At 46.7% G+C, this 13,382-nt stretch overlaps 1 protein-coding gene across 1 annotated transcript in view; it reads left to right on the top strand.

The window, feature by feature from the left end:
* Window positions 1-13,382, top strand: part of LOC135911343 (uncharacterized) — a 609,973-nt gene that overhangs the window by 95,215 nt on the left and 501,376 nt on the right. The window contains exon 2 of the mRNA XM_070523691.1: window positions 9,451-9,522. Within this exon, the coding sequence (XP_070379792.1) occupies window positions 9,521-9,522 (2 nt within the window). The 5' untranslated portion in view covers window positions 9,451-9,520. The remainder of the gene's footprint in view (window positions 1-9,450; window positions 9,523-13,382) is intronic.

Genomic DNA, 13,382 nt, shown 5'->3' with positions numbered 1-13,382 from the left:
TATACAGTTCGTTTTTGACTAAGACCTAGATGATTAGCTATCCGTCAAAACATGATGGGAATGATTTTTGATAGCGAATAAAGGAAAGTTTATTTATTCATTGATGAATTAATGAAGGACCCTGTTAAGGTTAGCTGTACAATAATGTTACGGTTAGCTCTTAGCTATACAATAATATTCTATGAGGCAAAAATTTGTCGAAATCTACCCTGGTATGTCTTGAACTACGACCACTGGACGTATTTTTGTTTATTCATGGACAATGCTGGATTCTCTGGACTCAACAAATAATCACAAAGTGTAGTGTGGAGTACACTAGACTTGCTATTTACTCAACATAAATGTTCTTGTCGCTCTGATAAGGTACGGTCATGTCTGTCCTAACAGGAACGTCTACATTGACACCTTTAAACATACAGTATAAACATACAGTATTTGTCACATGATGTTACACACTAGTTGAAGCCGCATTCCGTATGGATAGCCGATTTCGTAACCGCTGACTATCGCTGACACTGATTTGCTCCTTGTTGTGTGCGTAATAACCTTCAACAAGATCATTTCTCTTTATAGCTTTTTTTTTTCTGATGCATCGCGAGTGTGCAATGACGTAATCGCGGTCACCACAGTGTTGGTGGTTTTATATGGAGTGACGTACCGACTTAACACCTGGCCAACAATAGGCGGTCGGTGGCGGGGGGGGGGGGGGGGGGTCAACGAATACTGAATAAGGTTCCACCATAGAGCATCATACAATCATTACTAAAGGGAACTCCGGGTGCTGGGTGTATACGGAGGTGGTTCAGTCAGCGTGAGAATGATGGGTCGGGGGGGGGGTGCACAGATTTGCCTAAACTTCCATCCTTCGAGCTTGAAACGGCCCTGTGACGTCGTAAAGTAATTTTCGACAATGTGTGTACTCTGTGCTAAATAATTATTAAAACAAAGTCAAATTGTCCGGGGGTAGGAGTCCAGCACCGGACCTTGCAGCACAGAAGAATAATTACGCCGCAAACGGATGCACACGCAGGTGGTGGAGAACGCCCTTGTGAAACGCAGAATTCCCTTGTGTGTTGATGGAAGATGGAGAGGGCGCTAGAAGGGAGTAATATCGGGTTTAATCTCTCATAAAAACAGGCGGGTACAGTAATAGAGCAGCAGCTCCAAGATCAAAAGCGTGGCAGTTTGGGCGAGTTGGTAGGTCGTGACTCTTTCAGGCTTGTAGCGCAGCTCGGAAGAGCAATAAAGGAAGGAGGTAGGGGTAATCAAAGGGAACGGAAAACAGAGTGTTTTCCGTTCCACAGCAGCTCCCAGGTTTATGTTATGCGGACGACATTGTGTTGCTAGCTAACAAGCAAAGTGATTTGCCACGTCTGGCTAATATATGTGGGCAGGAAGGCAACAATTATGGTTTGAAATTTAGTGTTATAATGTCAGCTGCTATGGTATTCAGTGAAAACAGTGAGCAGACAGTGGAGATACCGGGTGAGCAAATACCTCGGATAACAGAATATAAATACCTTGGTATATGGATAAACGAAGGTAATAGATATATGGAAACAAAGGAATAAACAATAACAGTGAAGGGGAAGAAAAATGCAGCCATAATGAAGCACAGAGCGCTATGGGTATAAAAGAGGTACGAGGTCCTCCGAGCTATGTGGAAACGTGTAATGGTTCCAGGACTTACTTTCGGAAATGCGGTTGTTTGCTTTAAATCAGGGGTACAATCAGGACTCGATGGGAACGGAAGGTCAGTGGGTCCCCTCGCATTGGGCGCTCACGGGTAGACTACAAATGAAGCTGTGCAGGGTGATATGGGCTGGAATAGTTTTGAAGTGAGGGAAGCTCGCAGTAAAATTGAGTATGAAGAACGGCTGAGGAATATGGAAGAAAGTAAATGGGCTGGGAGAGTGTTCAGGAGAGTGTATAGGAAAACCATTGATTCACAGTGGAGGAAAAGAACTGGGAAGCTTACCAACAAGTATGTGGCCTGTAGGGTGGGCAACATAGCAACAAAGAAGGTCAAGCGGAAAGTCAGAGAAGCTGAAATAATCTCATGGGTGGCGGCAATGGAAAAGAAACTTGTCATGAGTAACTATTTAGGAGAAAAAACGAAATCAGGAAACAAACAATTTATGATAACTCAAAGGGAAGCTCATTGCTTTTCGAAGCGAGATCGGGATGTCTTAGAACACGCACCTATAAAGCAAGATAGAAGACAAAAGACGCATGTGCTTGCTGCGGTGAAGCTAGGGAAACTATGGAGCATGTTTTATTAGAATGTGAAGACGTCTACCCAACGGTCGATTTAGGCACCACTGGCTTCCTTGAAGCCCTTGGGTTCAGCGAGAGCAGTGGAAAAGTAAACATGTCCGCAATCGGGACTAGTAAGTGGCGATTGGAAGATTTGTGTAAGAAAATTAGAAAACTGCAAAAAAAAAACGGAGACGTGCAAAAGCAAAGTTCGCCATAGGGGACGAGAAAATTTGATTGCGGTAGTTCATGATGTTTTTCTCTTCTTTTTTATTGTTTAACCTTGGTATGACATTAGGCAGTATAATAGCAAGCGCTTGGTGGCGCAACCCACCGCCCCTTCCATAGGGGACGCTCATAAGATCCATCCAAGTAAAGCCCTTTAAACTTCGTAAACACTTTCCTCCTCCACCTTTACTCCTCCTGGTTTTTCCTCTCTTTCACGCCCCCTCCTCGACCATGGCGCTACCTACACTGCTCGAGCGTAGCAACGGCGCCAAGATGCGCCCTGCTCCTCTTCGTAGTCGCTTCCCGAGCAAAAATGGCGCGGATGCACGGCGCGAGGGCGCACGTGATGCTGTTAGGCCAATAGCGACGCGGCGCCGGCCTCGGCCAGAGCGCGCGAGGAGGAGGCGGGATTCTTCGAAGCGTGGCGCTACTTTACGAAGTTTAAGGGGCTTTATCGTAAAATTCTCACGGGCAATCGAGAACGCTGAAACGCTCGACGCGTTTCGACTTGGCCACCTCGACATGCTGAACCACAGCGATTAGTAGCGATTTTGCGTGTTCGCAAAGTCTCCTCTGCACTCAGAAAATTATGCAACGTTCTGAAATTCAGGACGATCACGGCAAGTAAAGCGGGCCACAAACAAAACCACAAGAGCGTCTGAATCGATGAGCACGAAGATCAGACAGATCCATGCACTGCCCCCCAGTCGGATGGTGGTGGAACGATTGTAGCATCAGCGCTCCCTCTAGTAATTACTGTAGGAGACGCCATGGCTTCCACGACATGGGTGTCTCTTAAAAAATACCTGGCAGGAGCATTTCCGTTTCAGAAAGTGGTCTTTGCGACCACGAACTCAACCCTTGACCTTATGCTTATCAGTAGTATGGCGTGTGCCCCCAATAACCCCCCCCCCCTCCAGCGTTATAGCTACCGTAAAGTTCTACAAGTAAAAATAAAACATAAACATTGATAGTCATCACTGTATGTGGTTACCGTCCCACCATTAGTGCATCGTCAAATATGGTGTGATAACTCTAAAGGATAAAAGTATAGCGTCCGTCAGGCAACCTGTTTATCCTTTTCATTCCTCCCTTTCCTGGGTTACTTGCACAGGAGCTCTTTAAATACGAATATATCAAAAAGCTAGAAAAAGAAGGTTAGCCTTGCAGTATCCCGAACATTCGTGGACGCCCATGCGTGAAAAAGCAACAAAGATGATGGAAACACTAAAGTGATGGTCGGAAGCCCGCGGCTTCAATCGCTGCAAGGTAGCGATAGCCCGCGTTTGTCGCCAAGCAGAAAAAGAGTAACCATAGCAACAACCGATGACACTTTGCCCAGAGCGCCTGGTAAATATGGAAATTAGACGCTGATGCAGATGTTTGTTTGCGTGTCATTGAATCCGTTTTCTAGGGTTTCTCACGAATGCACAGAAGCCATAGCTCAAGCGCTGAATCGATTCAATAATTGCTTGCTGAAGCATATTTTTCCATCCGCTGTATGAAAACAGTCGACGAATTTCCCCGAATAATTTCGCGGCTGTCCTACGAAAAGCACAAATGGGATAGTGACACTGCTTCTAAACGTCGATCTTGTTTTGGTTTTAGGTTTTTTCTTGCCGTAGGCTGCATTCTGTTTTTCTTTTCTTGGGCTCCTATAACAGGGGAACTCTAATTCTCCCGCGAAATATAAGTGTGCACCTAGCTAACCATATGTTTTAGAGAGAGAGAGAGAAAGAGAGAGAGATAGAGAGAAAGAAAGAGAGGAGCAAGGCACGGAGATTAACCAGAGGCGAGTATTTAGTTTGCTACCCTGAACTTGGGTGAGGGATATATGAGTTGTAAGGGCTATAAAGAGCGAGGATAAAAAAAGGAACACGAAATAAAAGAAGAAATGAAGAAAGAATGAAAGATAGGTAACTGGTAAATAGGTAAACCGCATTCCAATCACAGGCCGGTCGATCTCAAGAAGCGCAGTAGCGCTTGCACGGCCTTCTGATGCGATGTTGAGCCTCGTGGACGTGTGAAAAATTCCGATAGAGGCTAGTCGTCGAAGCGGTTCAGCACGACGGAAAGCGATTGCCTCTACTCACTGTACTGCGGGCGCTGGCAAAGAACGTGACGAATTGTTTTCGCGTCGCCGCAATCGCCACATGCTGCGATGTCCTTCATCTCTTTGCGGAAAGCCTATAGGCATAGTTAAATGTGACGCCCAACCATAGGCTACACAAGAGGCTCGCGTCTCTTCTGTGAAATCTTGGTGGAAGTCGCAGACTTAAGGTTTGACCTAGGGTGTATAGACGGGCGTGCATAAGGGAGAGAGAGACAGAAAGGCAAAGGAAAGACAGGGAGGTTAACCAGAGATTATGTCCGGTTGGCTACCCTGTACTGGGGGACGGGCAAGGGGATGGGATAGGTGAGAGAGAGAAGGATAAAAAGAAGAACTACACACACACGCACGTACACACAAACTGTTTCTGTGGGCACTGTCATGCAGCCCGCAAAGGCGTTCCTAGTGTTATGTAGTGACACCGTACAATGCGTGCATAAAATGTGGTTCATACCACTCTGGTGTAGTGCATTGGCGTGCAGGTAGGCGGAGCGCTGCTGCAGCATCTGTCCCACAGAGAGCGGGATCGATAGGCAGTTATCTTCTGCATGAGCTCAATGAGCAGCTTGATCGGCACCTTCACTGCCGATGATACTGCAGTGACTTGGTGTCCACTGAAAATTTATTTCGTGTCCTTCTCAGATTTGTAAATTGCTGATGATCTTTTTTTGTACTTTTGATTCTATACATGCGAAGTCTCGTACTTGTCGCGACAGATATGAGTTTCCTCTCTCAGTGGTTTTACTATCCGCTGTTCGGATCCCGCGGTGCATGGCCACAATTAAAAAAAAATCTAAGAAAAGGGAGGTCAGAACTTAGCACAGCTAAATCTTCCGCATACTTAGATTGCGATTAGTACAAATGAAATTCTGGGAATTTACGTGCCGAAACCCGATCTCACTACGAGGAACACAGTAATTTTGGCCCTCCGAATAATTGTCGTCAGCTTGGGATCTTTAACGTGCGTCCAATGCAAGGTACCCAATATCTTTTGCATTCCGCTCGCACATTGGAATTACTTTGTGATGTTTCGACACCTGCACTCGCTTGCGTCATAGGCGGCCTAGTACACTCCAACTTATTCATTTCTCTAAGCAACTCGTCGATACAAGTACTTTTTACAAACTTCTTGAGCCGCTGTGTCTATCTTAGTGCTGATGCTACTAAATGATGTCAATGTTGAACATGAATCCTGCACTTTGTATTGCTTTTTGTTGTTACCGACCATTGTATATGTAACGACTGCCCCCCCCCCTTATGTAATGCCCTAAGCCAAGGGCCTTTAAGGGTAAATAAATGATGATGATGATGATGATATCGCGCCCACTGAGACGGGCCCTCCCACGCTGAAAGAACGCAGTGTTTTCTCCAAAGTGCGAGAAGTCCGAATAATGTGTATATATATATATATATATATATATATATATATATATATATATATATATATATATATATATATATATATATATATATATATATATATATATATATGTGTGTGTAAAAAAAACGCATGGCCCATCGGTGGGATCGAACCTCGGTCTTCCAGCACAGCAGCTTAATGCTCCATGTTTAGGCCGCGGTCGGTTCTTTTTTCTTGATTGTTTAGGCCACTGTCGCACGGTTGCTTCTCTTGCCCAGAAAGGCGATCTTTGAAACGTATTGCGCGTGAGAAACACACCCGTTTCTCGCGTACTTACTTCCTGAGTTTGAAGTAGTAGCTTTGCGCAAATAAAACCACAGACACAAGGAAGACAGACAAGGACTGTGGTTGTGCTTGTGGTTGTGTCTGTGGTTTTATTTGCGCTAAGCTACTAGTTCAAATATGGACGACCAACTAGCCCAACAGTCAACTCTTCTTACTTCCTGACAGACGGCAATTTAAAAGGCTGTGTTAGACTGCCCAGCCTTCGAGATCCGCCGAAGTTTAGAGAACAGACGATGATTCCTCCAAAGTGGATGAAGTCCACCTATGATGTTGTTGTTGTTGGTTTCTTTTTTTGCATTAAGCAAACCACCGTGACTCGCTCGGACTCCATATTCCAGTTAACAACAGTACTTAGAAACGCTCCGCCGATGCTACAGTGAAGAATACGGTGCTTGGCCCCTCTTCAGCTCTCTATAAAACCAATTGCTCGCGCCACTTTCTGTTGTGTATGCATCAGAAGAATCAGCGTCACCTAGATATCACGAAGCCTGTTCACGCTTCTTTGTGGCGTCATGCTAATAGGGTTGCGATTTCCAGTGTCAAGCCTGGCGTGACGAAAACGGTGACGTCAAAGTCACCGCGGCTTGCTAGACAGCATTCTTACCACAAGAGCCTATGGCAGTCGCCCCTATATTAACTTGACGTCATAAAGCACAGCGTACAGGCCTCGTGATATCTAGGTGGTGTTTTGACCTAAAGTTTCTATGCAAACGACAATCGGTAGAGAGTGGGCTGGCAGAATATCAAGGAAACGAGAGAGAGAAATAACTTTTATTTATGTAGTCGGCAGACTTGTGGGGGAGGGGGGGCAACCTCGCCTAGATGGCAGCCAGAAGCCTTTGGGCCTGTATTTACAGGGCCATCTGGGGTCTGCTCATACTTGTGTTGAAGAAGGACAGGAGCCAAAATTTTTAACAAGTGTTTCGACGTACCCCAGGCTATACCGACTCAACACAGGCTTAAGTAGAGACATGAATTTGAAACACAGGCCACAACATAGTCCTAAATCTACACATTCCGGCCTGAATTGACGTTTAGGAGAACATAAATTGTTCTAGTCGGCTAGGCAAGATGAGTTACCAGGTTGCCAGGCTATCCTATGACGTTGCGACTGCCTAGTTTTAAAATTACGCCCGAACAAATTAATAAGAAAAGACAATTTATTCATGTTCCCGGAGGGACTACACATATTATTGAACGCGGCCAAAACAAACCAGAAGACAGAAACGTTCAGTTGCTGTGGACAGCTGCCCATACTCCGACCTCACCATGGGACGGTGGAAACAACGAGGCGGCACAAAACGCAGCTCGAGGACTGACCGACCGAGTTGCGACAAACATTGGTGCCGTCAAACTCGGGGGACGCCAATGAAAGTGACGACGGAGATTGGGACTGGGGGAGACAGAGTAACCCAAATACAAAGATACAAAGATAGATTACGACGTGCAGACGTGCATTTATCCACCACCTCATCAAAAACTAAATAAATCGCGATCTGCGCCCAGTGGCGGCAGTTACAAACAGGGACATACTGCGATCCGGCAATGTTTACTATAATTTATCCAGATATATAGAAGACACACGAATGTGAATTATGTGGCTCAAGAGCAACTCTTGAGCGTATGCTCTGGGAATGCAATGGGCCGACGGTGTCGCAACGGGGAAACAGCCTCTAGCGAAAGACTCCGCGAGCGTTGGTGAGCTGTGTCGCCTAGCTCAGCCCCAGATGCCGCCAGAGCCCAAGGGGTCGTGGCAGACAGCAAGGCAGGGCGAAGCCCGCCCTACATTAACTTGGCGGACAACATTAACGTTTTCGCCGCCGCCGCCGCCATGATTTAATCAGAAAGACAGCCGAATAACGTAGCTGCGGAGGCGGTAATGTGACGACAAACTAAGTTTATCGGGTTTCGGGACTACCAAGACACCTCTCACCTCTAATTGACGTTGCCTGTCACGGCTTACGCTAATCAATCGGTAGGCGGGGTCAACCGGGCGAGCTCAACTTAACTCACACAGATTGGCCGCGGGAAGGTGCAGTCTCGAGATAAAGTTCTTTCTAGGAGGACCCGGCTCTCCCAGAAAGTCCCGTGTCCTCAGGCCTGCTTTGTTTGGTGATGGATGGATGAAAAACTTTATTATGAATTTTTATTTATTATGAATAGCTTTTAAAGCAGCAGCGACTTCCCAACGTTTACGCTGTACCGTGCGTAGATTTCTCAAAAAACCGACGCTTTGTAAAGCGTTAATGTAAATAACACCTCAGGTCTTTTATCATCGGCGTGAGCGCCGGGCAAGTATAACAGCTCCATCCTCTTCCCGAATTTCATATCGTCTAAAAAAGAGGAAGAAAGCTTGCTTTTGTATGGAACTTAGAGATTTTAGCTCTTCTTTTCTCTTGGCATGCCAGGAGTGAAAACGAGCCGGGAGTCCATCCCTTCTGTTCTCCTTTTTCGTTGAACCAGGTATCGTTCTCTTTTTTTCCGGGGTTCATTGCTTCTTCGTTTGCTTCATCAAAGCGGTGTTCTTGATTACTGGAAACGTGGCACCAGGGCCCATTGATCATATATAAGTGTCAGAAATCTACAATCGTTCTTTTTTAAATCTATCGTCTTGCCTTTTCCCATTGCTGCAGTCATTAATCACAGATCGTCCAATTTCTACGCCTTTTGGGGAAGCTTTATGAATGGAGGCGTGACGGAGAATCGTAGACGATGTTAGGGGATGAAAGGACTTTCTTGAAAACATAACTACGCGGCAGGTCAACCAATCCCCGTGAAAAAAAAAGGTATTTGAAATACTTTTGTTGAAATTTTATGCGAGTGTTAATGGGAGCTAACTATAGTAACCTCTAGAATCAGACTTCTGCCAAACTTAGTGTCAGTATCAGACTCTGACTGTTTCATAGGTGCACATTAACGAACATTGACCGTAAAAGGTGATGTTAAGTCGTACAACGTGTCTGCTAACGCCGAATGTTAAACCTAATGTCCCTTTCTTTGTCTCTCTGTGTGTGTGTGTGTTCTTATTTCATTACGTTTACCGGATTTTTGTTGACAAGAAGCTATCCTGCTTTTGCTGGTTCAGCTGAATTTCATTGCTATGCACCCAATGGTTGGTACAATGTATACCGTCTTCCCATTCCGCCCACAGGAGTGACACCCGTGGTGCTCTGGCGGCGAGTAGCTGTTAACCAAGCCACCGCTTTGTCTGGAAGAAACTGATGTTAGTACGTATTTTTTTTCTTATTTCTTATGTTGCTGCGCGTGGTCCTTTACATTTTTCGTCATCTTTTCCGCTAAGCTTTAAGGGAAGTTTTGCGGTCTTGCGTACGAAAATCACCGTGTGATTAAGAGTTACGCTGCGCAGGAAGAGGGTGGGGGGAAGTCTGCGGAATAATTGTTACCCCCTGAGGTTCTTCACCGCGCACCCTATGAACGGCATACGAGTGCTTTTGCGTTCAGACCCCATCGGATTGCGGCCTGCATGACTGTGCTCGAACCCCCGACCTCGGGCTACGTAGAGGAGCGCCAATTCCAAACGCCAGCCGAGGCGGGTTCTCCTGGTGGTGGTGGTGGTGGTGGTGGTGGTGGTGGTGGTGGTGGTGATGTTGAAGCAGGCGGGGTTAGCCTGGCATACAACGCCGGCAATTCTTCCGCCTGATCCTCCTTCGAGTTGAGATCAGTGGTGTGTCACCGGATGTCGATGAGCCCCGTGTCTCGCAGGAAGGCTATCAACAGTGGTTGCGCTCTCTTACTGAATGCCGCGGGCCCTCCAGGGAAAACAACGTCTTCAAAGGTCCTGTGCGTGAGACCGCTTTTTTGTAGGTTGTCGACCATCGCTCTTCTTTCTGTGTCAAACTGCGGGCATAGCCAAATGAAATGTTCGATGTCGCCAATGTCACCACAGAAAACACAGAGTGGGGAGGCGCGAAGCTCAGTCTCGAATAACCAAGCTGGGGTGTACGCGGAGTCGGTCCTGATGCGGTATAAAAGCGTCGCTTGTTCGCGTGTAAATCCATGAGTCCTATCTGTACTACTCATGAGCTCTTAGGGGTTGTTTAGTACTGCGTAGGTGATGCCCTGCGGTATTCCGGGTAATCGTAGAATATTCGCGCAAGATAGGCGGCTTTCTGAGACAATAGGTGCGATAGATACATCTGCGAAATACCCTCCGTGAGGGCCACGACGTTGCGGTGCAAAGCGCTAGGTCACGCGATCACACCACGTCCCCGGCTGCCGAACTTCCATGGAGGCGAAATGTAAAAAAAAAAAGAAGTGATATAAATAGAAATGCCCGTGTATCCGTGCCTTGAGCGAACGTTAAAGAACTCCACATAGTCAAAATCATTCCGGGATACCCCCCCCCCCCCCCCCCTATGACGTACCTCCCAGTCGGATCGTGGCTTAGCATGTAAAACCGCGGAAATTATTATTAAACCTACAAAATACGCCACCATTCAGTTCAGCACTGGATGAACACAGCGTTCTAGCACCTTCTCTCTCTCCCTCACTTTTCGTTACCGGCATCGTCGAGCGTCGCGGCGCGAGTGACACGAAGTGCGCATGCGCGACATCGACCACCTGTGACTTGATTCTGTGCCAGTGCCGGCACGGCCATGGCCCTCTCCGATACCGAGAGAGAGACACCTGCCTTTCCTTTATCCCCGTAAACCTTGCTCTCTCGCCCTCTTTCACTCCCGTCGTCCGCCATCATTACCCAACGTTGCTTTCACGCGCTCTCTGTGTGTGCAAGGAGAAAAGGAGAAACCCGGAGTAGAAGAGTAGAAAGGCTTGACGAACGATGCGTCGGCTGCGCCGCGTTCTCTCGCCCTACCCTTTTTTCCCGCAATTTTTTGGCACCCTACTCGTGTTTCCCCATTTGTCTTCCTCACGGTTCTTTTCCTCACCTTTCTCCTCCCGTTCCTTCCCGCTTTTTTACCTCTCCGAGCACTCTTGCTATTGATCGATCTACTTCTCGGCGCCTTCTCCACCTGAGAGCCGGTCAAGAAGGTTTGGAGACAGCATATAGAGGGGCAAGTATCGACCACTGCCGCAGCCTAACCGACGGGTGACAGAAACGAGCAGCTTGTCGGAGGTTCCAGGTTCGATTCATGCTTTTTAAGCTGTTTTTTCGATGATCCCTTAATTTTGTCCAATTTTTTACTCAAGCCTGAGAAATGTACATTGAATAGAACGTCCAATGAGGAACGAACGCCGATGCGTCTGCGTTTTCAATGTTTTAGTTTAGTGTCGGCTTATTTATTAAGCGACCAAATACATACAAGGGAAAAAAAAACGGGGAATGCGGGAGATGGAAGTTCAGAAAGATGAGCAACACCGCACGACGGTGAGAAGAGAAGCCAACGTTTGGATAAATGGACTTTTCTTTTTCAAGGCCTTGAAATCTTTTCAAGGCATTGAAAAAAAAAGTACACTTGTTGGAACGCTGACTCTTGCTCTTACTTTGGACTCGTGTTGCTCATCAAGTAAAAAAAGGAGTGCTACTAAAGATGCTCTCTTATTAAGGTGGACAGACTGGGCGGCGTGTGATCAAATAAATCGATGCAGGGTGCGATGGACGACGCCTTCGGAAATGGAGGTAGAATGGGTGTGCGAGGGATGGTATTTCGTTGCATGCACTGTGTATTTGTTCGAATTCTACGAGGGAAATACCCTCCACCTTCGTGGCTCTGGCAATGCCTGAACGGGTTTTCTCAATACACATAGCGAACGAGTAGGAGAGTGCCCATCACGCTGATAGAAATCTAGGGTTTCCATCTATATTCTCCCGGAGTTTCCATTACGAATCCTACGCTGTTTGAGTTGCTAAAATTAATTACGGTGCGTTATCGACCTGTGTGAGTTGACACCCGGGTACGACCGTCAATCCCAAAAGGAGTGCAGCATCTACTGTAGCTAGGGCCTGGAAAAAAAAAAAACATTGATGAACTAGCCGTCCGACGCGATTTTCTCTGTCTTACTTCCTTTTACTTTGTGGTGTTTGTAAAAATGATTATTTGTGGGTGAGATATGTTAAAATATCTCTGGTAAATGCTGTCTCAATGTCGAATCATTGTGACGGTTATTACGCGACCACGCGCCTGCTACATGACTCCATTTTCTTGTATTTCGGAACTGTAGAGAACATTTCGAGCTGGCTCTGGCAGCTCACGGGTAGTGAGAACAAGAAAACTGAAGAGGCTCAATGTGTCCTCGCAAATAAAAGTCGGAGTAGAAAAATACATAAGAACGTAGTTACCTTTGCTGGCTTTAGTGTCTTGACATGGATGCTATGGCGCAGGTGAAAAAAAAATTTGATCTTTTTTTCTGTGACATGACGGCAGAAATGAACGCCACAACGCTTGGTCTCATCGAAGTTGGCTGCGTGCTTTGTTAACTTGTACGGTAGTGTGTCGATTTGGCTTGACTCGTCGTATGCTCCGATGTACGACTTTAGAAAAGTCAATGCAACCTTTCGGTCAACTGTTTATGGCAGCATTCAACCCACAAAGTTCCGGAATTGAAAATCTAAAGCACGACTTTATAAATGTCAATGCACCTTTCACATCAAAAGTTTGAGATCTTTATACCCGTAAAGTTTCGGGATTGAAATCCGTGCGCTCCGTAGATTACACGGCCCCCGCGAGATGCCGCGACGAGCCCGTTCGCCATCGAAAGGCCCTTGAAGCTCTGATGGAGCTCCTGCATTATGAGACTCCCTGTGCATGGGCGTTGCCGCGAAATCCAGCCCGAGTTTTCAATCTACTCGCTGAGGTGTCTTTCCGAGCGTGAAAAATACATTCTAGACAAAATCCAAACCGATGTCCGGCGCCGGGAGTTGTTTTGGTCGGCAGTGCGGGGAAAGAAGGAAACATTTCGGGGAGGGGCTGAAGCCCCATAAGCGCCCCCCCCCCCAACCCCCCGGCTACGCTCTTGCTTGCGCACTATTTGGCAAATCATACTAGGGAGTTTGTGCAGTAAATTTTGATGAGACTCATGATCAACTTCAGCAACAAGTGGGGCCACGAGCTCGCAAAACAAGTGTTGATAACGACCATACCAAGCCAACTGATGATGAAGCCA

The sequence above is a fragment of the Dermacentor albipictus genome, chromosome 8, assembly GCF_038994185.2.
Source record: "Dermacentor albipictus isolate Rhodes 1998 colony chromosome 8, USDA_Dalb.pri_finalv2, whole genome shotgun sequence".
NCBI classification, from domain to species: domain Eukaryota; kingdom Metazoa; phylum Arthropoda; class Arachnida; order Ixodida; family Ixodidae; genus Dermacentor; species Dermacentor albipictus.
This window is presented reverse-complemented; position numbering and strand designations above follow the sequence as displayed.